This window comes from Eucalyptus grandis, chromosome 1 (assembly GCF_016545825.1).
Source record: "Eucalyptus grandis isolate ANBG69807.140 chromosome 1, ASM1654582v1, whole genome shotgun sequence".
Classification (NCBI taxonomy): Eukaryota; Viridiplantae; Streptophyta; class Magnoliopsida; order Myrtales; family Myrtaceae; genus Eucalyptus; species Eucalyptus grandis.
The window spans coordinates 50,766,847-50,789,039 of NC_052612.1; the positions used below are offsets into that span (position 1 = coordinate 50,766,847).

General features: G+C 38.1%; 2 protein-coding genes across 3 annotated transcripts; one reads left to right on the plus strand and one right to left on the minus strand.

Moving 5' to 3' along the window:
* Positions 1–5,884: 5,884 nt before the first annotated feature.
* LOC104425373 (pentatricopeptide repeat-containing protein At1g80270, mitochondrial) lies at positions 5,885–9,750 on the plus strand. The gene is made up of 3 exons (XM_010038054.3): positions 5,885–6,042; positions 6,888–7,482; positions 8,255–9,750. The coding sequence occupies exons 1-3, from the start codon at positions 6,008–6,010 to the stop codon at positions 9,497–9,499; spliced, it is 1,875 nt and encodes a 624-aa protein (XP_010036356.2). The 5' UTR covers positions 5,885–6,007; the 3' UTR covers positions 9,500–9,750.
* A 2,487-nt stretch (positions 9,751–12,237) lies between these two features.
* Positions 12,238–19,488, minus strand: LOC104425372 (transcription factor TGA2.3). Of its 2 annotated transcripts, none has more exons than XM_010038053.3 (11): positions 18,992–19,488; positions 17,213–17,316; positions 16,571–16,644; positions 16,293–16,487; positions 15,999–16,076; positions 15,861–15,920; positions 15,364–15,441; positions 15,235–15,286; positions 14,413–14,684; positions 13,360–13,608; positions 12,238–12,749 (listed from the first exon to the last, which is right to left on the minus strand). In XM_010038053.3, the coding sequence occupies exons 1-11, from the start codon at positions 19,030–19,032 to the stop codon at positions 12,603–12,605; spliced, it is 1,350 nt and encodes a 449-aa protein (XP_010036355.1). In that variant the 5' UTR covers positions 19,033–19,488; the 3' UTR covers positions 12,238–12,602. The 2 variants fall into 2 exon arrangements, with proteins under 2 accessions (XP_010036355.1, XP_010036354.1); XM_010038052.3 differs by having other exon boundaries at positions 16,571–16,647.
* Positions 19,489–22,193: the final 2,705 nt, after the last annotated feature.

The window sequence follows — 22,193 nt, forward strand, 5'->3', positions numbered from 1 at the left end:
TTATTCTAAATCTTGAGACATGATTCCCATGAGCTTAACCCAATAAAAACTTAGATAAAGAATATATAAGGCTTTGTTCTTTGACCCCTATACATGATCCTTGTACGCTTGATGCTAAAGACAAATGCAAATCCCTAAATTTGAGATAGATTTTGGCGGGAATAACTTTTACTCAATTTATTAAGTGAAAGACCTAAGATAGACTAAGCTATATATTTGTTAAGAGATTCTAAATTTGAATTGATTTTTATTTTCTAGCTAAACTACTAAGTTCTAGGTTATTTCATTATTAATTCTTATGTCTTTTAACTAAGCTAGCTTGATTAATACTAAGCTAAACTAGGAAACCTAAGCCTATTTGATTATTAGTTCTCAACAATTGATTTTTATTATCTATCAATTCATGTAATTACTCAATCTACACATCAACAAGTTCATTTAATCGATCATCTAGCAAGAAAATTGAGTTTGATTTGAGAATTTGATGTCTCAATTACCCATTAACCTCATAATTAACTAGTAGTTGATTAATTAATGCTAAATGATCGTTAATTCCCACTTGCAAGTTCTTCAAGCAATGGCCTAAGTCACTAAACACCTAATTAAAGTCTAATCCACATTTCTAATGTACCCGCTGAAGAATCATGTATTGTTAATTGCAATCAATCATTAATTCAATCACAAACAAGATCAATTAAGTACGAATTTAGGTTCATTAGCCTTATAAACACGAATTCTATCAGTTGGCCAAAAGACCAACTTCTCTATTTCACTCTTGATTCTAACATTCTAAGTTTTAATTTGATTGAAAGTCTTAATAAACTCCAAATTGAGTGATTATAATTGTCAATTAAAGTTTAAAATGTCTACTTTAACTTTAATTAATATGACTTTCCATAATTATGGACCAACTAATATAAAAAATTAATTTAATTGGACTGCTCTAAATTAGGCCTTGTTTCAACCCGACTCTTTCAAAATTAGGGAATAATGTTAAACGACATGCATTTTTGAACGACTTTTAGTTTTTGAGCTTTTGTGAACTAATTCTCCAACTATTTTTATTCGCAAAACAAAATGAGTTGATGCGAAGACTGATTATTTAGATCAAACTCTAGTTTATTCAGTAACTCCCGACTCAATGTTCATAGCCTTAACGATCTTCAAATTTTTTTATGAATCATAACTATTGTTTTCTAGAAGATTTTCCATAAAAACTTTGAACACCTAAATGTTAGAATAGTTACGAATTTTTAGAAATCATTCTAACATTCAACTTGTGATCATATGCATTCATCTAAGCCTAAAATATCTTCAACTTAAGTTATATGAACATTCAAGCTTATCTTCAACGTTCAATCAATAAATTTTAACATTCATCAGTCAATTGAATCACAAACCTCAAAGAATTACCATGAACTATCTAAAATTGCTCTTAAATCATCATCATGCAACATATATCATTTTAGGAACAATTAACATTCAAATCATCATCAAGTTCATGCTCTAAGAGATTGGATAACTAGATGCGGCAAAGAAATTAATGCTATTCAGGTTCAATTGGCTTGGATCAAGCTAATTCCTAAGGATTATTGAAGTAGAACACTTAAAAATGGAAGATCTACTTGAATTTACACTTAATAGAATGGAATTACATTTAATTCAACTTGAGGAAGTCATGCTTAACAAAGAATGAGCTCTAAAATCTCCTAAACATGCAATTGATATTCCATTTATTATAAAAAAACAATTCTTAATTTATAAGTAATTTCATGTTTATTCAAATTCAATCATATCCTAACTTAGAATTGATCATATATTAAACATAACATTTCAATTTTACACTATAATTAACTTAAGTATCTTAGGATAAACCTTCAAAATATAATAATTGATTACATGGCCTTATAACTAAATTTTTTTCACTAACTCACTTAAGTACCAAATCAAAAACAAACTAATCACTTAGGTGCCTTTGGCTAGAAAATTCAGCCAAATTGATTACATGGCCTTATAACTAATTTTTGTTATAAGTAAAAGAGGTGTGATTTCCCTTTACTATCTCCTATACCAACAAACTTACAAACACGTTGGTGAAAGGCTCGGTCCACTTTGCATTGAATGTCTCTTTTTGGCATGTCATTTAGCCTCGATTGATTGAGCATCATATGAGTTATGCATTAAATCAATAACATAGTCATGTAAGGAATTATAAGCAATACACACAACCATTTTCAAGAAAAGAGCATGGAATAAATGTTTTGCATACACAAATGCCACATTTTGGAAGTTGATCATTTTGCTTGACTTTAACTAAATCTCATGTAGATCATAGGAACATGCCTTTCCATTTAGAAATGCTATGTCACTGCCCGACTCTCACTCATGTCATAAAATTTTATAATGCAAAACATTCAAAGAAGCTACTGTTAAGAATTCCATTGCGAAACAGAGGAGTGTTAATTTATTAGAAAAACAAAGGAATTTGTAAGAGTTAAGTGTTCACAATCAAATTATTCATAAAAGATCTACAATTTGCTGAGTCGGGTTCTTATTTTGGGGCAAACCTTTTACACAACGTCATTTTAAGGGTTATATGCTAATTGAGCTACCGGCAAGTCACATAAAATTGAGAAATTAATAAAATATGATCATGTTGGATTTCCGGTGACCTAGATCGAAATTGGTGTTTATATAATCCAAATGAAACTTTTGGCATTAAAGTGAGTATTTTCCATAACTTTTGACACTTCTAGTGTCATTTTTTTAAAATCTTTAATTAGAATCATCACCAAGCAATGAAGGAAATCGATGAAATCGGAATACTTCCAATGATAGAAATATACGACAACCACCACAATAAGATTGGAAGACACTTCGAGTTATACTATTGAACACAAAATTTGGAGGATTAACGCTGGAAATTGGCTAGAAGTTGTTTGGCAAGAAGATGCCAAGAAAGAGATTAAAGAGAAAGAGAGGGTTTTTATTTGTTGTTCTTCCTAGAAAGAGTTTTTTTTATTAATTTTTTATAAGAATAACTAAATTAATTAGAGGAAACTCGAACCTAAATTTGGAACTAATCTTAGCCTTGCAATTCACTTTTTCATCTTACGGTTAAAGTTCTTTAGTTAATGAGTAGAAAAGAGATAATTAACCCTCGTTATATCACATGAATAAGTGACACGACACATCCTAAAGTCTAGATTAAAGGAGAAATGAATGGCTAAGATTGATGCCATTGAATATTGATGCTATGGAATTTAATTTTGGTAATCGAGAAAAATTGTCATTTTTGTAAATATGAATAGAGGGGGGCTAGCCATGCGGTTTGCGGATTGGAATTTGTTGTCTTGGGTCAACCTTAGTCAAATCGAGTTGAGTTAGGTTGATCGAATTGATCCGAGACTTGCCAATTATTTATTTATTTTCATATTGCCTTATGAGTTTGTCTTTGTTTGTTCAACCCATTGGGTCAAATTGAGCTCCAAATCCTCGGTCTAATTGAGTAGGGGTCAACCTGGTAAATCCGGCCCAGTTAGTTTCAATTATATACTTCATGTTCAATCTCTTAATTTTTTTTTTTTTTTTTGCTATTATGTCTAAGTTGATATTGAAATTGAATTAACTCAACTTAACGCTAAACTTAAGCTGGAAAATTGACCAATTTGTTTAAATTTGAAACCTTGAAATTGACTTTTTATACTAAATTATCATTGTTTCTAGATAATATGTCTTAAAGACTAATCAAATCACTAAATTTTGAAGATTATAAATCAAGGGTGAAAATTTTCGATTTAATCAAGAAGTCAACTTAAAATGTTGATTTATTAAGAAAATGATACCCAAATACAAATGAAATGAGTTATCTTAATATAATAAATCTATATGTATATATGCAGATGGGATTCTAATGACACCTAAAATATTTATTTTTGGCAAAAAACAAGCCTTGTCATGATCAGGGATCTCAAGTCTTGAGTTTTGACAAATATTGGACCCATTAGTGAAAATTCATGTCAATAGCTACCTTTTTTTGAGAGGGAGCTTGAAGAGATTCATTTCTAAGACTAAATGATACTTAATTGTTTGTCGACTAACTCAACATAAGGGACAAAAATAAAATGACGACATTCAATTAGGGCATACCTTGGGAGCTTACTTCAAGGTTCTGAATCATTTAAATTGCATTTAGCCAATATGCTCTCACTCTTCTCTTCTTAAATTTTGTTTTGGGAAGAAGATCTTTTGTTAGTAAATAAAAATTAAGAAGGGTGAGAATACTTATCCAATGTTGTTTGTCAAGAAAATCGGAGGACTTTTGATTTACAGAAGCTCGCTGGGTCAATGAACAGGTCTCCAGATTACAGAAGTTCGCTGTAGCCACAAATTATCATTAAAATAATTTCCAAAATGTTACCTAAACACCTTTCTTAAGGAGAACACTATGGCCTATAGAAACTCGTGGTCCCTATTACATGTAGCAGAAGGAGAACATTCTAAACTATAAAAACTTGTCATGTGTTGAAAAAGAATATGGCTCCATAGGGGATGTGTGTAGAAATAGTTCTAGGCTACAGAAGCTTGCCATACCTGTTCAATAAGAAATTCCGAGATGGTCTCCATGCATCTAACAAAATACGTTAGATTGAAATGCACTGGTTGCTTGTGCATACTAGGCGTAGTAATATCAAGAATTCAATTGAAAATATTTTATTAAAAATGATTCATCAAAATCCATTCAATATTTATTTTCAATGAAAGGATTTCGATATTGCATTTCGCAAGTCTAACTGCATATGTTAAAACAAGTGCAATGGGTAGAAAATCATGCTTGGCATAAATAATTTAGGATATTCATAATACCATTCGTTATTATGAAATTGCCAACCAATATTGATAAATGCCATCAATTGCAGATTCCTTTGGAGGAGGATCATCTACAAGATGATCTCAGACTCATTCAAAAAGTTTATTAAAGATGCCCAATGGAAGTATCTTAGTTGGAAATTTTCATAATCTCTCAGCAAAAAAGGTTTTTTTTTTCTCCTATTTGTTGATGTGGGAAATTAATCTTAAATGTTCCCAATAACTCACACAACTTGTGCCGAAGGCTTTTGGAAATATTTGCAAAGAATACACCTAAATGACAAATCGAAATGTCTTTTCGAAGGACTATAATGTTGGCTTAGTCATAAGATTACAGAAAGGAAATCATGAGGCCAAGAAAGAATTATTCATCAATTTTAACTTCATCACGTTTATGAGTCAAGAACCTCACAAATAAGATAAGAAATTATTGCTTCAACTCTTTCAAGCGCAAATTCCTTGTGAAATCCTTATCCTATTCGAACTATTTTCCTTGTGAAATCCTTATCCTATTCGAACTATTATAATTAGAAGAGAATTTTTTAAGGATTGCAATGTAAGTTTAGTATTAGATCAAAAATTGTTTAAGGAGTTCAAGAGTTGATAATTATTTGACATCATTACCAGCTTATTCAATTTTTTTTCAAAATCTTTTGACTCTTGATGTTTAACTTGTTATGAGAGTCCATAACCAATCATTTCTAAATATTTTTTACGAATATATTTTTTGTTTATTCGTTTTTGTAAGTAATATTAGTGATAGATTAAAAAAGAAAATTCTAAATCATTTATATCTCCCGAAAGAGAAAGAGCCTAAATCGACACACGCGTTTTTTTTTTTTTTTGGGGGGTCAGAATTTACACGTGATTAGGTAATCCAGAAGATAGTCAATTTTTCTTCGTAGATTTGCCCCGGATGTTCGCCGAAATTACGTGATGGCCACCCGCCTGCTAAAACCCGAGAGTGCTTCGAGGGTTTTTAGGGTTTAGGGTTTATCAAGGCGATAAAGCGCTTCGTAGGGTTTATCAAGGCGATAAAGCTTCAATCTTTCCCCTCCCCTCCTCCATTTTTCCCCTGCATTTTCTTGCTTTCCCTCTTTCTCTCTTTCCTTCGAGTTCAGCTTTGCAGCTCATCGTCATGTGGGCTCTTCGCCGAGCTGCCCATCCTCTCAAGTAACGTTCCTCTTTCCCCTGCGTCTCTGCCCCTCTCTCTCTCTCTCTCTCTCTTTCTCTGCAGTTCGTCGCGTGAATGTCTGCGCCTGTTGCTGTTTCTTTTGCTCTGAGAGTAGAATGAATGGAAGAAAGGCTTTGGGTCTTTTTGGTTCTGTGGAAGTTGCTCGGAGTTGGGGGGTCTCTCCGTTTTATCTGCATGAAGTGGGCAATTGGGTTTAGATGAGGGGGTTCTTGCCGTTCATGGGTTCCTTGTTGATTGCTCTGTTTCTTGCTTCTTCTTATTCTTTTCCGCGCGCAATATCGGAATGTTCAATTCTCGTTTGTTAATTTTCGTTGTTGGTCTTTCGTCCGCGTGGAGGTGTGCTGCTTCATTTGCTCGGCTTTACCTGATGTTGCTCCATTCGGGGCTTTTGGGGTTTTACCTGGTAGCCTTGAGCGGGGGCTTCTGAGAGGTGAATTGGACGCGGCGATTTAGATGCGTGTGGTCTTGAACTGGATATCAAGGATTATGCTGAATGTTTTGCTGGTCTTTTTGGGTTGATTTTCTTTCAATCTCTCTGTCGGATATTGTTGGCATTTGAAATATCTTTTGTCCAATCTGAGGCTATTTTTGAACTGCGGTACTGCAATCGTTGATTATTTGATGCCCCATTATTGGGCACTTTGACAGCTCAATCTGCTGTTTGTCCTGCCCTTTTCTTCTTCTTGCTTTTGCCTGCTGTGTTCATGTTTAGTGTAATCATTCAGGAAAAAACAGTTGATGGACTAATCAACAACTCTTTGCTTCTAGCAACATGTGCGTGGTTATATCTTATTCTTAGAGCATGCTTACTTTATGCTTTCAGGAACCACAGACTTAGCATTTCAGTATTGCGGGTTCCTTCCCCTAAATCCGATTGGAGTTGTTTTGGAGATAATGTTGGTGTTGTTGAGTCCTCTCAAGCATCATCGGGGAGACATCCATCTCTGGAAAGATCTTACCACGTAACAAGCTTCACTTGCCAAATGTCTATGGGGAGCCGTTGTCTCTCGTCACAAGCCGGTGCTAAGAGCAGTGGAGAAGAAGAAGAAGAAGAAGAAGATGATGCATTTTCTGAACTTGAAGAGCCTGCCAGTACCAAGGCTTCTCAGAAGGTCGATTCAGCAGATGAAATTGAGGATGAATTAGATTCTGAACCAGAGCTCTCTGCTGACGAGGATGCAGAAAAAGTCCCTCAGAACGAGTTGGATTTAGCAGAGAGTGAAATGGAGCCGACTAAGAAAAAATCACGAAAAAGAGCTACGTCGGAACTGTTTGAGGCCATCAACAGGGCTCCTGGTCTCTCTGTGCAGCAAATCATTGACAAATGGGTTGAAGATGGAAAGGAAATCAACAGGGAAGAGATCTCACTGGCCATGTTAAATTTTCGTAAACGTCGAATGTATGGGAAGGCTCTGCTGGTAAACCTCATCGGCCATGCTCAATTCTCAACACTCTCATTCTGCAGTCTCTTCTCCTTATGTATTTTCTTTTTGGTCATCTTCTCATCTTAGTCTAGTTTAATCATTGGCTAACATTTAGCCGATAGAGGAGAAGTGCCTTCTGAGGTATTTGTGATCATGTTTCTGTATTTTGGCTGCAAATCATCTTTTGATTTCAGCTAAGCTGCTTCTTAGGCATTTGGTTCAGCTAAAAGAATTTCCAATAGATGATAGTACAGATTTATAAAGTGCTTCTACTTTTTAAGGTTAAAAAAGTTAGTAAATTTACTATCAAGATTTGTAGATCTTTTTGAAGAAGAAAAAGTTTGAAGAAAAAAGGGAGATCTATATGTTGTTTGTGAACACTGCCCTTTGCTAAGAGTTTGGAGTGATTAAGTGTACTGTGCTTTTGCATTGCCTTGTCAGAAGCTTGTCATTTGGATTAAAGTATTTATGAGGATCTTTATGATTAAGACTAACAAGAAGACACGAGGTTGTGATAATGAGAGATGAAGGTTGTTTTAGATTACCCAATGATGCAGACAGTTTATGAGGTGATGGTGCAAAACCAATGGGGCTTTAGTTCTTTTTTTTTTTTTTTTTTTTCCATTGGGTAGTATTTCTTTTCTGGAGGTGCTCAGTTGATCCAGTGCAGTTAGATGGTTCTCCTATGTCCTTTTTCACTCAATTTCTTGTAAACATGATTTTCAAGTTGCTTTATTCTTATATTTGTCCTTTTGGTGGTTTGCAGCTTTCAGAGTGGATGGAAAGTAGCAAGAAATTGGATCTTACAGAGAGAGATTATGCATCCCGACTTGATTTGATCGCTAAGGTACGTGGACTCCATAGGGCTGAGAGCTTCGTTAATAAGATTCCTGAATCCTTCAGAGGCGAACTAGTCCATCGGTCCTTGTTGGCCAACTATGTTAGTGCCAGCAATGTCACGAAAGCAGAGGAAACTTTTAACAAAATGAGGGATCAAGGATTCACTCCTTCATCATTTGCCTTCAACCAATTGCTTCTCCTTTACAAGAGGCTCGACAGGAAGAAAATTGCTGATGTATTGTTGTTGATGGAGAAAGAAAATGTCAAGCCAACAATGCTTACTTACAGACTTCTGATAGACACCAAAGGCCAATCGAATGACATTACAGGGATGGAAAAAATTGTAGATGCTATGAATGCTGAAGGGATCAAACCTGACATTGGCGCTCAAGCTCTCCTGGCGAAGCACTATGCATCTAGTGGATTGATAGAAAAGGCTAAGGCTGTCTTGAAGGAGATGGAAGGTGGAGACCTTAAAAAGCACTGGTGGGCTTGCCAGTCTTTGCTTCCGCTTTATGCTGAACTAGGAGAGGCCGATGAAGTAGAAAGAGTTTGGAAGGTCTGCGAACCAAATCCACGGCTTGAAGAGTGCATCGCTGCTATTGAAGCCTGGGGAAAGTTGAAGAAAATCCAGGAAGCTGAGGCAGTTTTTGAGAGGATGTCGAAAACATGGAAAGTCTCATCAAAGCATTACACGGTACTTTTGAAGGTGTATGCAAGCAACAAGATGCTGGCCAAGGGGAAGGATCTAGTCAAGAGAATGGCAGATAGTGGATGTCACATCGGTCCAATTACCTGGGATTCTATTGTGAAGCTTTACGTGGAAGCAGGTGAAGTGGAGAAGGCTGATTCAGTCCTGACCAAGGCATCACAACAGAATCACATGAAGCCAATGTTCAGCTCTTACATGTCTCTCTTGGATCAATATGCCAAAAGGGGCGATGTCCATAATACTGAAAAAATTCTCCACCGGATGAGACAGTCTGGGTACATGTCTCGCATTCGGCAATACCAGTGTCTCCTCAACGCTTATGCAAAAGGGAAAGTCCCAGCTTATGGAATTAGAGAGAGGTTGAAGGTGGAGGGCATTACTCCAACTAAAAGTATGGAGGCACAACTGGCCCAGATTGATCCATTCAGGAAGACTGCTGTGTCGGATTTGCTCGACTGAGGGTTGGATGGCACTTTATATAGTCTCTTTGCATTGTAAGCGTTGATCATTATTATTTATCATAAGTCGAATTTTCTGATCCCAGCTGCTGTCAAAAACTCTTTGGTTTGATTCCTCTTTGGATGCTTTCTAGGACTTCTAAGTGCTCAATACTGGCTTTCACATTAGGAAACTGTAGTTGTAAAGTTACAATGAAACAACGTGCGGGTTGTTGAGGCACAGCTACGGCGATAGTGTCTTTTTTCTTCTTCTTCTTCTTCTTCTTTTTTTTCCTTTTTTTAATTTAAAAAAGAGTCTGATAATGCTGATACAGCTTTGCATGACTATAAAACGGAAATGTCTGCTTTTATTTTCCACCTTGCGTGAAATCACGTTATGCAGCGTCTGCATGTGCCATATACTTCTCTTTTGTGCCTCCGTTTGTTAGTATTGTTTTCTTTATCTTGGAGCCGCTTGCTTGCACTTTTTGGTAATTGTCTGAATGCCAACGGGTTGTTAATGCACTAGTTACCAAGCATCGGCCCTGCTCGACTCAATGCCACGGGCTAGATGTTCAGATTGGCCCAATCCAGTGAGGGAACTCCAAGCTTGGCCCTGCATAATGATCATTAATGACAACACGAGGAAGTCGGCCAAGCATTCATTCATGATGCCGACCAACATGTCGCACTCACCGATGCCACCCCCTCCCGTCTGCCCATCGGACTTGATCAGGAGCATGCTGAAGGAAATAGTAGACAAGACAAGTTCATTCTTGAGCATGTGCTCATCTGCTTAGGCTTGGTCTGGTCCTCATTTGATCAAAGCAGTAAAGACTCTCTGGTCTAAAATCCGACTAGATTCGACCCAGCCTGCTCATTGATTAGGTCTATTGCATATCTTGTGCAGCGGATTAGGATTTCCAAAATCGCCTCGGACGTAGTGCCCACACTCCTCGACTCTAAGTAGGGAAGTCCACCTCCTTTGGGTGCGCAGTTCGAAGTAAGAAAATCACACATCGGGTACTAATTTGGGCGTTAAAGGGTTTACATTTTCTGTATCATTTCTTTATCTGTAGATATACCTAACAGATAATCCATCCAAGCACTAATGATTGGGAATCATATACTATTGTTGAGAAAACAGGAAGTCAACGCTTCTTGTAGCCCAAGGAAATAGACCAATTATCTTCTTCTTCTTGGGCCTGCGGGGCCGAGGTTTTATCAAAGAATCAATCTTCAGATCGCACATCATCAGCCTGCGTCTACTTGCTCTCTCTGCCTTTCTTACTCATTGCAACGCACCCTCATGGCCAACTGGTCCCTGCTTCCACACAAACTCATCTTTGAAATTGCAAACTCGCTGGCCACCGTGTTACGAAATCGCACGTCGATTTCAGAAAAATAACGCTCACAAACAATTCCCCAAACAGAATATAATAATAAAAGAGTAGAATCATATGAATACGCCAGAAAACTTGTTATCGAAATTCACCCAAACTTGAGCTACGTCTCCGCGCAGAGGCACTCTGCGAATCCACTAGACTTCAGAAAAAAGTTGGAATACAATTATAATTTTCTCTCAAGATCAGAGCACAAAGAGATTGAAAACTCTCATCAAGAAAAATTACTTTTTTCTTATCTCTTTTTCTTGCTTCTCTATTTCCTCTTTCAGCGTCTTGACGGCTAGGGTTTTTCATTACTAATATAAAGATACCATTTTTAACCTAAAAGGAAATCTAATAGAAAAGACAAAAAAGCTCCTAAAAACAAATATTTGGCTTTATCTATAACACACTGCTGAATATTTTAGATTTACTGGCTCGACTTACCCGAAGCTCGAGGACAGCTGCGTTGGGAACATCTCTCAGGTGGGTCATGATGTTAGATTTCCATATCATCCCATTTTACTCCTTAAGAGAATGTTTTCTGTAAAGGGTTTATTGATATTTCGGACGTCGATTACCAAATTCAAATTTTTGCTTTGATTTCGTATTTCCACTTCGAATAGCTTTATACACGTCTTGATCCAGAATAGCCTTTATTGAGAAAGAATGAAGTTCATATACTAACAAATGGACAAGCACATTAGACGATGGCATAAAACATCATTCTTTGATTGATGCGGACGGTCCTATATTTTCAGTAAATAGCGACTTTTACATTTCCATTTACGATTGTGATTAATTAATCCTTTTGAGGTTATTTTTGCCATCTCGGTAATAGGAAATGTTATAAAAGGTGAAAATAGCATGAGTCAAGATGTCGCGTTATTGAAATCGAATAAGCCAGCATCGATTATCACACTAATTATTATATGTAATTAAACTATGTTCATAACCAAAATGATTTACCTATCATACAACAATTGTGGGAAATCCTTATGGATATTGCACTAATATATTTCATTAATTTTAATAAGATAAGTAGTGTCATTTGTGATATTATCAATTTATTAGTTATGATTCAAAAAAATGCCTGGCTAATTGATTTGTAATTCAATTAAAAAGTCTTAATGAACCTACTAGACGAAACTAGCTCGTAAAATCTGTCCAAAATTCAATGAAATCTTTGTGCCATTCAATTCCTTGAAAAAGGATCTGCGTTCTTTCAATTTATGTACCAAATAAGTGAGATTAGAATACTGATATCACATTCCTTTTCTATTTCATTCACTCATTTCTATCAGGGACCAATGAAATCAGCTTCCACGTCGGGATAGAACAGCATTACCACGAAAGGGAATGAAGCACCATCATCGGAACATGTAAATCTATTCACCTTTACAATGATACCCTCTATTTATTCACTGCCAAATAGGATTTGTTTTTAATCAATGACAACATTCGACCTGAACAGTTTTGTCAGCTCAACCGTCCTAAAGGAGGCATTACAACAATATACAACCACTAGCTAAAATGCTACAACAACAAGCACATGATTTTGTTACAGAGACGTGACTTTTTGCTCACCCCTTAATTAGAGTTAAACCGAGGCTCTCAAGGCTAGCAGTTGCGACGACGGCAGCACTTTCAATCAAAGGACTCACTGTCTGTGGAATGATATCACCTTTATCAACATAACGGCCAACAGGGAGTCAGTCAGGACAAAATCTCGATCTTCTGTTACTCTCGTGGCCTTGCGAGCCATAGAGAACTGAGAGCCCGGAGTCTCGAAAAGTAATCGTGTATTGCGAGGAGAGCACGTGCTGACTGCCGAGTTGTCAGTAAACGGTGCATTTGTAGTAGTGTTTGCTGACGCAGATTATCAGCCTGGTAAAAAGACACAAGCAAATGGCCTCCCTTAAGAATATAGGCACAGCAAGAAAATAGGCACAGCAATAAGTACTACAAACTGTCCCACTCCTTTGGATTGTTCTATGAAGGATTCAAGGCACGAATAGCTCATCCAAGTCAGAAAAGTCTGACGAGAATAAGCAAATGAGAGAGTAACAAACCAGAAGAGAAGATGAATCATTAGTCAGAGGAAAGAAAAAAATTATGTTAAGTTGAGAGCAGATCAAAATCCAAAACAGCCTTTGACAAACGCAGAAATATAGCTTGCTTCTTTGTTTTCCCCATTACATAAAGAGAATTCAATACTACTTTCCTTAGGCACTTCTTCCGTCCTAAAAGTACCACGTGCAAATGAATAACATAAAAGCAAAAACATCCAAGAGTACACAAAAAGCAGGTAAGACACTGCCAGGCTCATGCGGTGGTTCTAGATGAACTTGAAATGAACGAGACTTGAGAATGAAGTTCACAAACAGCCAGCTGAAATTTTCCAGTTCCAAGTTGAGTTTTTTCTCAACATGACTAACCAACAATCAATTGGAGAATCCAGCACAAGTAGTCGGTGCTGAAACAAAATCACATTTACCTGGCGAAGGAAGCCCTCCAACGTTCCCAGCTTCCCCATTGCCATGGCCATTTGTCCCATGTAATTTGCCACATTACCAGATGATTCAGTTGAACCAGGTGGGGAATTGGCCAGCGTCTCAGCCAGAGATTGCTGCAATGCCTCCATACCTTGAGAAAGAGCATCTTCAGCCTGTTGTGATGTTTGCTGTAGGTTGTAGAGGCCCATCATTTGTTGGTCTGTCAGAGGCTCCAACTGACTTATGAGAAGCTGCAACAAAGACAGCATCCGAATTCAGAAAAAAAATAAACACTCTCGTTCAAAGAAAGTACCAGCAACGACATAACTAGAAAGGAAAATCAAGCAGCGGCAAATAGAATAGACAACTCAGCATACATCTAACTATTTTGAAGACACAACAGTTACTCTTTAACTTCTTCCTGGATAAACAACATATATTTATGGCAGTGGTTTTGCAACTAATCCCAGTCAAGGACTGAGAAATCCCAGAATTGTTTAATTTTTTAAGAAATGGACAATCGAAGTACTGCCAGGTGTTTGGTTAAAAACAAGAGGATTAGTAGTCAAGTGGGCTCATTGGCAGTACAGTTGGGGAACATCACTGAGAAGTTACAAGAAGTTCGAGGTTCAAAGCACATGGCTACATCTTCCACTTTGGTACATAAGCAAGTCAAGAACAGCCCAACACAAGCACATGGAAACTTCAAGCCAAGATCCACAAGCTCTTAAACGAGCCATTTACAACTTCTCATTGTGACCCAGGACACAAACAGCAGGCTGACCAGGTTTCAATTGGTGTCCTTCAGTTGAACCAGTTTGACAATCAGGTTTTGACAAAAGCCGATTCTGACTCGCAACAAGCCTGTACCAGTGACTGATTCCCAGATGAACCGCAAGTCCCCCCCCCAGTTTCACAACATTCTAATCATCAGGCACTTCAAAAATTCTAAATGTACTTCACAAGAGATACCATTTTCATTTGCATTGAACTTATCAAGCCTTCATGGATCACATTATCTTTACAGAAGTTGGTACATGAATGGATGATATCACCTTAAGAAGCTCAGAAGAACGGAAGCCACCAAGCCACAAGAAACACCGCTCTGCTGGAGTCTTCCACATTCCTGACAAAATGTGGAAAACATCAGCTTTCGCTGCGGTATCTTTCAGTCTGTAGATGTCATCAAAGTGTGTCGTGACATTGTCAACAATTATTCGGAGTTCTGTGTCACCAACATGCGAATTTACAGCACTTCTCAGCTCGTTTATATGCCTGTTCTGCTCCTCAAGCCACCGTGCATATTCTACATCAAAAGCCATGGCACCTGTGGACCATTGTGACGTTAAATAACACATTTCAACTATTATGATCCAATCTGCTAACAATAAAACCAACTCGACCACTGCCAACTAATCAAGACAATCCCAATGGGGAAATATATCATTCAGCCACACAAGAGACAAGACTATATTCCTTAGTATACCACAAAAGAAAAAATTTCATTCAGCACATATTATCACACATGCGTGAATGAGAGAGAGAGAGAGAGAGAGAGAGAGGGGGGGGTTGGGGAACTTTTCAACACACTGTGATCCTACTAACTTGTCTGGCAACCAAAGGGAAAAAAAAACAAGGGGAGACAAATGAACACCTCGATTTATCTCACAGAGGAAACCGAGAATCTACATGATATCAATCTCAATTCACTAAAAGGAGGTTGTTACAGATCAATTTGGCATAAAATCAGCATAGTCTAGAGGTGGGAAAAGAGACTGCAAAATCTTCAGATGAGAAAAAGCAAAGAGGGAGGGATGAAGGATTAGAGGGAGGAGGGACACTCTAAAAAAAGAGATGCATGAAGACTTCTAAAATACCATTTCCATTGCTGGAATGGGACTGATCACCAGAGCTAGAAATGAATATTCCCTGCAATTGAAGAAACACATTAGATTACAAAGCAAAAGAATAACTCAAAAAAAGCAAACTAAGAATAAAGAATAAACCTGCTGCCGAGCTCTCTGAAGCTCTTGTTCAAGTTGAGTTAATTTCAGACGGCTACTCTCTAGTTGTTGTACATACGCCTGTAGAAGATAGCCGAAGGAGAATATGAAGAAAAAGTGCAAAATTTCAATATGATTAAAGCTTGTGAACACAAAAGAGATGAGGCCAAAAATTTGATTGATGCCACCATCACATTGATATGTTTCTTCTTTAAAACTCATTCAATCTTGGAAGACATCCAAATATCTCGTGTTTGAAACAATTTAAATTTGTGTCTTTTTTTTTTCTTGGTCAGAAAATATCTGTCTTTCAAAAGCCACATTTTGTGACGCAATGAGTTAGATATCATGAAGGAGAAGAAAAGGGCTGCGCTCCAGTAAATATCAGGAGGTGATTTGACAATACCATGTATGAAAACAAGCAGCTAGTATGCTAGAATCAAGTAGAATGCAACTTCCCCTCTAGTTGGACAAGAAAAACATGAACTCGTGATACCTACTTTTTTCCTTAGTCGGCTTTTCCTTGCAGCTTCACGATTTTGAGCAAGTCTGCGTAACGTCTGTAAACAATCTCTGCTGATTAAAAACTTATATTACAAGGCTGCAACACAGAATCAGAATTTGATTAGAGCTTATACCTTCTGATCCACAGCCTTTTCTTTTGATCTACCACTGGAATCGGAAGCTCCCAAAGCAGCTGATGGACCTGCTTCAAGCTGTTGAAAGAATGGAGACTTTAGTGCATTTCAAGCCTCCACGCTACAGCCAAATGTAGAAAGAAACTCCAAGCAGAACCCATCAATTATCCCAGTTGAATTCCACATCCAAAAAGCTAAATGAAGCAGCATTCCTTTGTATTATAAACCACGTGTATATGTGTTGTGAAGAACATGTCAGAAAGAAAAGATCCTAAACTGTAGTGGTAAACATACCCTTTGATTTCTGTCATCCGTGTCATCACTTGATGAATCAGTCCTTGGACTGGTGTCTGCCATATTTGAATCCCCCCAATTTTCAGAATGACCACCAGGTATGGAAAGCAGATTGGGCTGTGACTCTTTTTGCAAAGGTATTCTCTGAGAAGCTGACGCGGTGGAAGACTGATCTCTTTCCGAGGCTACAACAGACTGAAATTGACCAGAACAAAGAGAATAAGAACTTTTGCTTTGACAATTTACAAGAAAAACGAGAAGCTTAAATGTAAAGAGACCTTATTAAAAGCACGAGCTTGAATGTCAGTTCCAAGAGCTCGACCGTTTGGTTTTATCTGATTAAAGACAGGATCTGCTGATAAACATCGGATGGTAGTCAGTTGAGAACTTTGCAGCGATACAAAAGGCAAAACGTACAAACATACAGGGGAATCACAATTAGTGCACACCCAGAATAAAATTTCACCTTCTTTATCACAAAGAAACTACTTTCTATAAAACCGATTGAAACTTAGATACATTCTCCACTATGTCTTCCACCAATTTGTCAACAAGATTTAGCAGGACATTTTGCTGGTCAAACCCAAATAATCTCACTAAAAAAGGTAAATCACCCCTAAAGACCATTCAAGAATGAGGTTGGAGTATGGGATGGGTGATTCCAGGTTAAGAGAAGCTCAAATTTCTGGTGACAGACACAGCCAATAGAAGTTAAACAGAACAGTTAGGCCCATAAACAGATGAACTAGGGGCTGAGTCATTGGAAAAGATGAGACAGAGCTGCAACTCTTTCTAGATTCATGAGCATAAACAAAAGGTACATGATAGCTGATAGAAGAGAGATTGAGAAGTGGCGTCATCTGTTCTCAAAATAGTTCAGATTATTATATATCAAAAGATGATGAGGCAAAAATACATACTTCTGCTAAGGTTGATGGCATCCTCTATGCGGAATCCAAGTGAATGCTCAAACGACCCAAAATCTGTATTTTGATTAGACTGGACAACGTTTCCCTCCGAACCACTGGCAGACAGATATTGCATCATTAGTACTAATCCCAAAATTACACTAAAATCTGTACAAAGAAGAAATTATTAATGACAATTAACCAGGAAAAATGAACCATATCCAGGAAAGGAATCGTGAGAAGCGCGTCTTTCTTATTAAAAGTCAACTTCTGTGACACAGTCTTACATATTCTGTTGCATTTATATATTGGCAACCATTGAAAGAAACTTGTAATAAATTTCCAACTTGACAAAATCAATCACTAATCGTCTATCACTCTTACAAATATACAAGGAAGGAGACCAAGAATTCACATCCCATTACAAATGAAAAATGATGGATTAACAAAAAGGAATTAAACCTTCTGCACATTAGAAGAAAGCAAGAAATACTACTCAAATACTATGGAAAGATATTGTATTGCTTTCTGTTCTTATTATTACTTATGTCAATAACAAAAATTGATCAGAAAGTTTATCCAGGTATACAAGAAGTATATATAAGACGAAGCAGAAAAGAAAAGCCAGGTAAAGAAGCTATTAAAAAAAAAAAAGTCAAATGACATCCTAATCCAACACCAATATGAAAATCAAATGTATAGAATCCATCATGTTGATGGATTCTTTGTTGACGGTTTCTAGTTAGAGAGAATCTCATCAACTCTGATCCCTTAAAACTTCAATTTTTCTCCTGTAGGGAATTCCATGTGATGCAACGCAAGTCACATCTCCAGGTCATATTTTAAATTTCTAACTCCGTCGCATCTCTCTCCCAAAGAGTGCTTGGCATCCCACAAGGCCCTTTAGCTTTAATTGGAAATGAAGACCACATTGCAAAGGCCCCTTGACATTGTATTAAAAGATGATTCAAAGTTTCAGCATCCTTTCTACACATGCAACACTGATCAACATAATGAGACCCCAATAATCCAAGTTTTCATTTGTCAGAATTTCTCCAAGGATGCTAATTAACTGAAGAATGAAAGCCAGATAGAACCTTAACGTTCCAAATAATTTGTTTCCAAGGCAAGCAAGAGTTCACTCTAGGACTAAAAGCCTTGCAATAAGAATTAACCATCTCAAAATTCCTGCTGTTCAAAAATAGTCAAAACCGTTTTTATATGCAATATTTTGAATCTACAAACTCCTTCAATGATTACAAATCAGACCAAAAGACAAATACCAGGGACAATAAACCTAAGAAACTGCAAAGTTCTGCCATATTCAGGAGGGACAGTCTCATGCCCTCGGTCCCTAGAAGTACGGCGCTTCTGGGCCCTCACCGACTGCACTGAGGCAATCCTTTCTTTAGATAATCAAAGCTTTACTACCTTGAAAATTAAAAAAATTTCACCTTTACAGAGAATCCGAGCCAGTAAGATAATCGGACAGTCCCATCGGACTAAGCAAGAAAGACAACCAAAACGAACAAATCGCACTAAAAGCTTTAAAATTGAGCGCCGCAACGCAAGGGAACCACACAATTACCCTTTAAAGTCACGTCCAACACCGCAAAATTTAAGCTCAGTCATGGGTTCCCGACCCGAAAACGCATCGCCTACCTACTTTCGGACAGATTGAACTCGCGAAATGATCGGTCAACAAATCAAAAAAACCAAAGCAACAGCAGCAGCTCATGAGAGAGACAGAGACAGAGACAGAGACAGAGACAGAGAGACGGAGAGAATCACATGGAATTGGAGGCCGGTGTCGCTGGAACAAAGCTCGGCATCGTCAGAACCCGATTACCATGTCGAGCACCACCACCCCCCGCTCCACTCCACTTCCGCCGCCACCGCCCGAACCCTCAAGCTCCGCCCAGCTCAATCGCGCCAATCCTTTTAAAGCGAAGCAACGACCGTGGCCGAACGGAGGAAAAACAGAGGGAAATATAAAAAAACCCTAGCCGGCGGAACCTTCGGGAAGCGCGTAACGCTCGAGCTCGGTTGACTCCTCAGACCAGTAGCAGCAGCAGCAAGCCGCCCTTATATACGAAGCGAGGCGCGACACGCAACGCAATCCGACTTGTCGCCTATTCCACGGACCGCGAAACGACGAAAGGCGGGAGCTTTTCCCCCCGCCGCCGCCGCCGCCGCCGCCGCCGCTCCGCCGGTCTTCCCCGGAGAAACTCGCCGGTCCGAACCTCGAAACGCGAAGAGAGAGAGAGAGAGAGAGAGAAAGAGAGAGATGAGAGAGAAGCGCGACGGAGGAGTCTAGATGATTCCGGGCTCCCGAGGACGTCGCTTTCGTCGGGGGGGAATTTTTTTTTATTGTTTTTATTATTTTATTATTATTTTATCCACTGCTCTGTTTTTTTTTGTTTTTTTTTATTGTATACGAATTGTTCGGACAATGTTTTTTTTTCCTTAATTTGACTTGATTTTAGAAGGGTGGCCGTCGGCCCTGTCCGAAATCATTTTGAATCCGCTGCTTTCGCGTAAGAAGCTGCCCCGAATCTTCCTGGTTTTTTTTTTCTTTATTATTATCATTTTCATTTTTTCTAAATGGGTAGATAAGCACCATTACTAAAATAGCACATATGCTTCTCTCTCTTCTTCTTTCTTTTTTCCTTTATTTCTTTGGGAAAAGAACGTCGCAGAAGAGTTTAACTCTCTTCGAATCTCCTTCTCCCGGTGCGGTGAACGGTGGACTTACCCGAACGGTCAGAAGTTGACCCCAAAAACACGGCGGGATCGCGATATCCCAAGAAATAGCTCACGTCCTAGTCCTGTCTACTCGTTCTAGCTTTTAAAAAAACTACTTTCCTTGTCGCCCTTTCGGTAATTCGAGAAAATGAACGAGAAAAATAATTATAAGTTTGGCATATCGATTTTCATATATCTCGAAAGGATTTAGATGCTTTGGGCGAAACGTAAAATACAAAGTGCTAAATATGACCTCACTCTGGCATTTCGTGCCGTGGTAAATGGAATAATCGAATCTTTCATTAGGATTCATCATCATCAACAAGGCATCGAGGGCATTCTTAACCTAACTCGGATGACGTCATCTATGACCATTTCTTTCCTCTTTGTTTATGCAAACTTGTTCTCCAAGGAGAGGCACTGTTGGGGGTTTTCTTTTTTGTGCAGTCTTGATTGAAAAGAGTAAAAAAATAATACGAATGTGACGTAAATCCGTTGTAATTTGGGGTCAATACCCTTTTAATATATATTTTAAATAAAACAAGTTGAACCTGGAACACCCGTCATTTCGCCGATTTGATGGGGTACTGGCCATAGAAAACCTCAAAAGTAAGGGCAAAAAAAATCCAAAATTCCGCCATCCTATAGTTTTTCAGGGCGGCGGAGGATTATAGTTTTTCTGTAGTCACGCGGGGGTGGCGGCGGCATGGTACTGTTGTTGAAATTCAATGTCTGGAACGAAGCTGGCAATTTGCAAACCCCGTTGAATCCTGTGTCGTATTACGTTCATTTATGCTTAAGCCGAATGAATTTGTACATGAAAAGTTTATTAGTCGTGCCATAATCTTGAAATTTAAGGGCGCATGTATTATTTGAGACACAACGTGACGTGTTTAATATTCTCTCTTTAAGAAATATTTTCCTCATTTTTTGACGTTTGAATTTATTTAGAAAGATGAATCGACATAATTCATTTTTCATAGTTAACTAAGGATCTATTCTTAAATATGGGAAGATGACTTCACATTTTTAAACTCAAAAATCATTTATCAAAATATGAGTGAGTCACGAAACTTGGATTGGGACCTTAATGCTTGAGATTAGTTTGGTCAAGGCCAAATCAAGGACACTATCAACCTTACTCGAGACCCTAAGGTAGGGTCCAAACCCTCGAGCCTGTGTTAAGGACCCCAACAATCAAGTCTTAGTACCTAGCTCCCACACTCGAGTCTTTGGCGCCCCAGCGGGGTTTCCCAAGGCCATGCCCAGGTCCCCATCAGTTGGGCTTGAGTCCCCTAAGGTTGAGCTCAAAACCTTAAAGCCTATGCTTGGGTCTTCAAGGCCATGCCCGACAACCAATGGTCATGCCTTGGTCCCTAGCAATTGAGCTCAAGTCCCCTAAGGATGGTTGGTGCTTGGCTCGACACCCTACACCCAGGCACAAGACCTGGATGCTTGATTCAAGAATCTAAGTTATAGTTAAGACTTCTTCTTCTTTTTTTGGTAGCCGAGGACTCCGCCTTGACCCGCCGCGCCTGGTGGCGTCGTCGGGCCTGACTCTTTTACCTCAAGGGAGACTAGCACAGGACCCCAACACTATGACCCCCCATTACAATACTTCAATAATTGCGAATTTCGAACTCTCGACTTTGACAATGAAAAAGAGACTCTAATCTAGCGCAGCTGCCTATGGTTGGATTATAGTTAAGACTTTTTATCAAATGGGTGTTTCACAATTTTATTGTATCACACATAAAAAAAAAATAATAACCTTCATATCATTTGCAAAATACAGTCAAACATAAGAAACATCGTCCCTGAAAATTAAGTTTCTCCAAGAAGATTTTATAGCAAAATCCATTTTCTTCGACATTAACTCTTAACATATAAACATGTAAAAAGTATGTATATGCATAAATACGTGTCATATTGATGTTATATAATTACATTTGTCAAAGTGCACCACAAAAATGGTTAACAAGGTCAATCCACATCAGATACGTTGATTATGTATGTTAAAACGAATTGACCCCTTTATGAATGTAACCCGTTTAAGCTTGATACAAACATGCTTAATGACGTGCTGTGGAAGTTGGACTATGTTGGAAACTCACATCCCTCGATTTGGATTGGCCTTTTTTTATTTGTTCTTTGTTCATTTTCTTCCGCGCCGCCTGCATAGTCGCTTGCTTGCCGGAAATTCACAGCGCAAAAACGTAAGATGCTTCCTTTGACCCGGACCCAGGAA

Excerpts from the sequence above, each read along its gene's own strand:
- LOC104425372 (XM_010038052.3), bottom strand. The coding sequence starts at position 19,032 with ATGCCGAGCTTTGTTCCAGCGACACCGGCCTCCAATTCCAT. Across the intron at positions 16,648-17,212 it reads TGCCATCAACCTTAGCAGAA|CAGATCCTGTCTTTAATCAG; the intron begins GTATGTATTTTT and ends GATGTTTATCAG. Across the intron at positions 14,685-15,234 it reads CCATTCCAGCAATGGAAATG|GTGCCATGGCTTTTGATGTA; the intron begins GTATTTTAGAAG and ends AATGGTCCACAG.
- LOC104425373 (XM_010038054.3), top strand. The coding sequence starts at position 6,008 with ATGTGGGCTCTTCGCCGAGCTGCCCATCCTCTCAA. Across the intron at positions 6,043-6,887 it reads CGAGCTGCCCATCCTCTCAA|GAACCACAGACTTAGCATTT; the intron begins GTAACGTTCCTC and ends TTATGCTTTCAG. Across the intron at positions 7,483-8,254 it reads TGTATGGGAAGGCTCTGCTG|CTTTCAGAGTGGATGGAAAG; the intron begins GTAAACCTCATC and ends GGTGGTTTGCAG.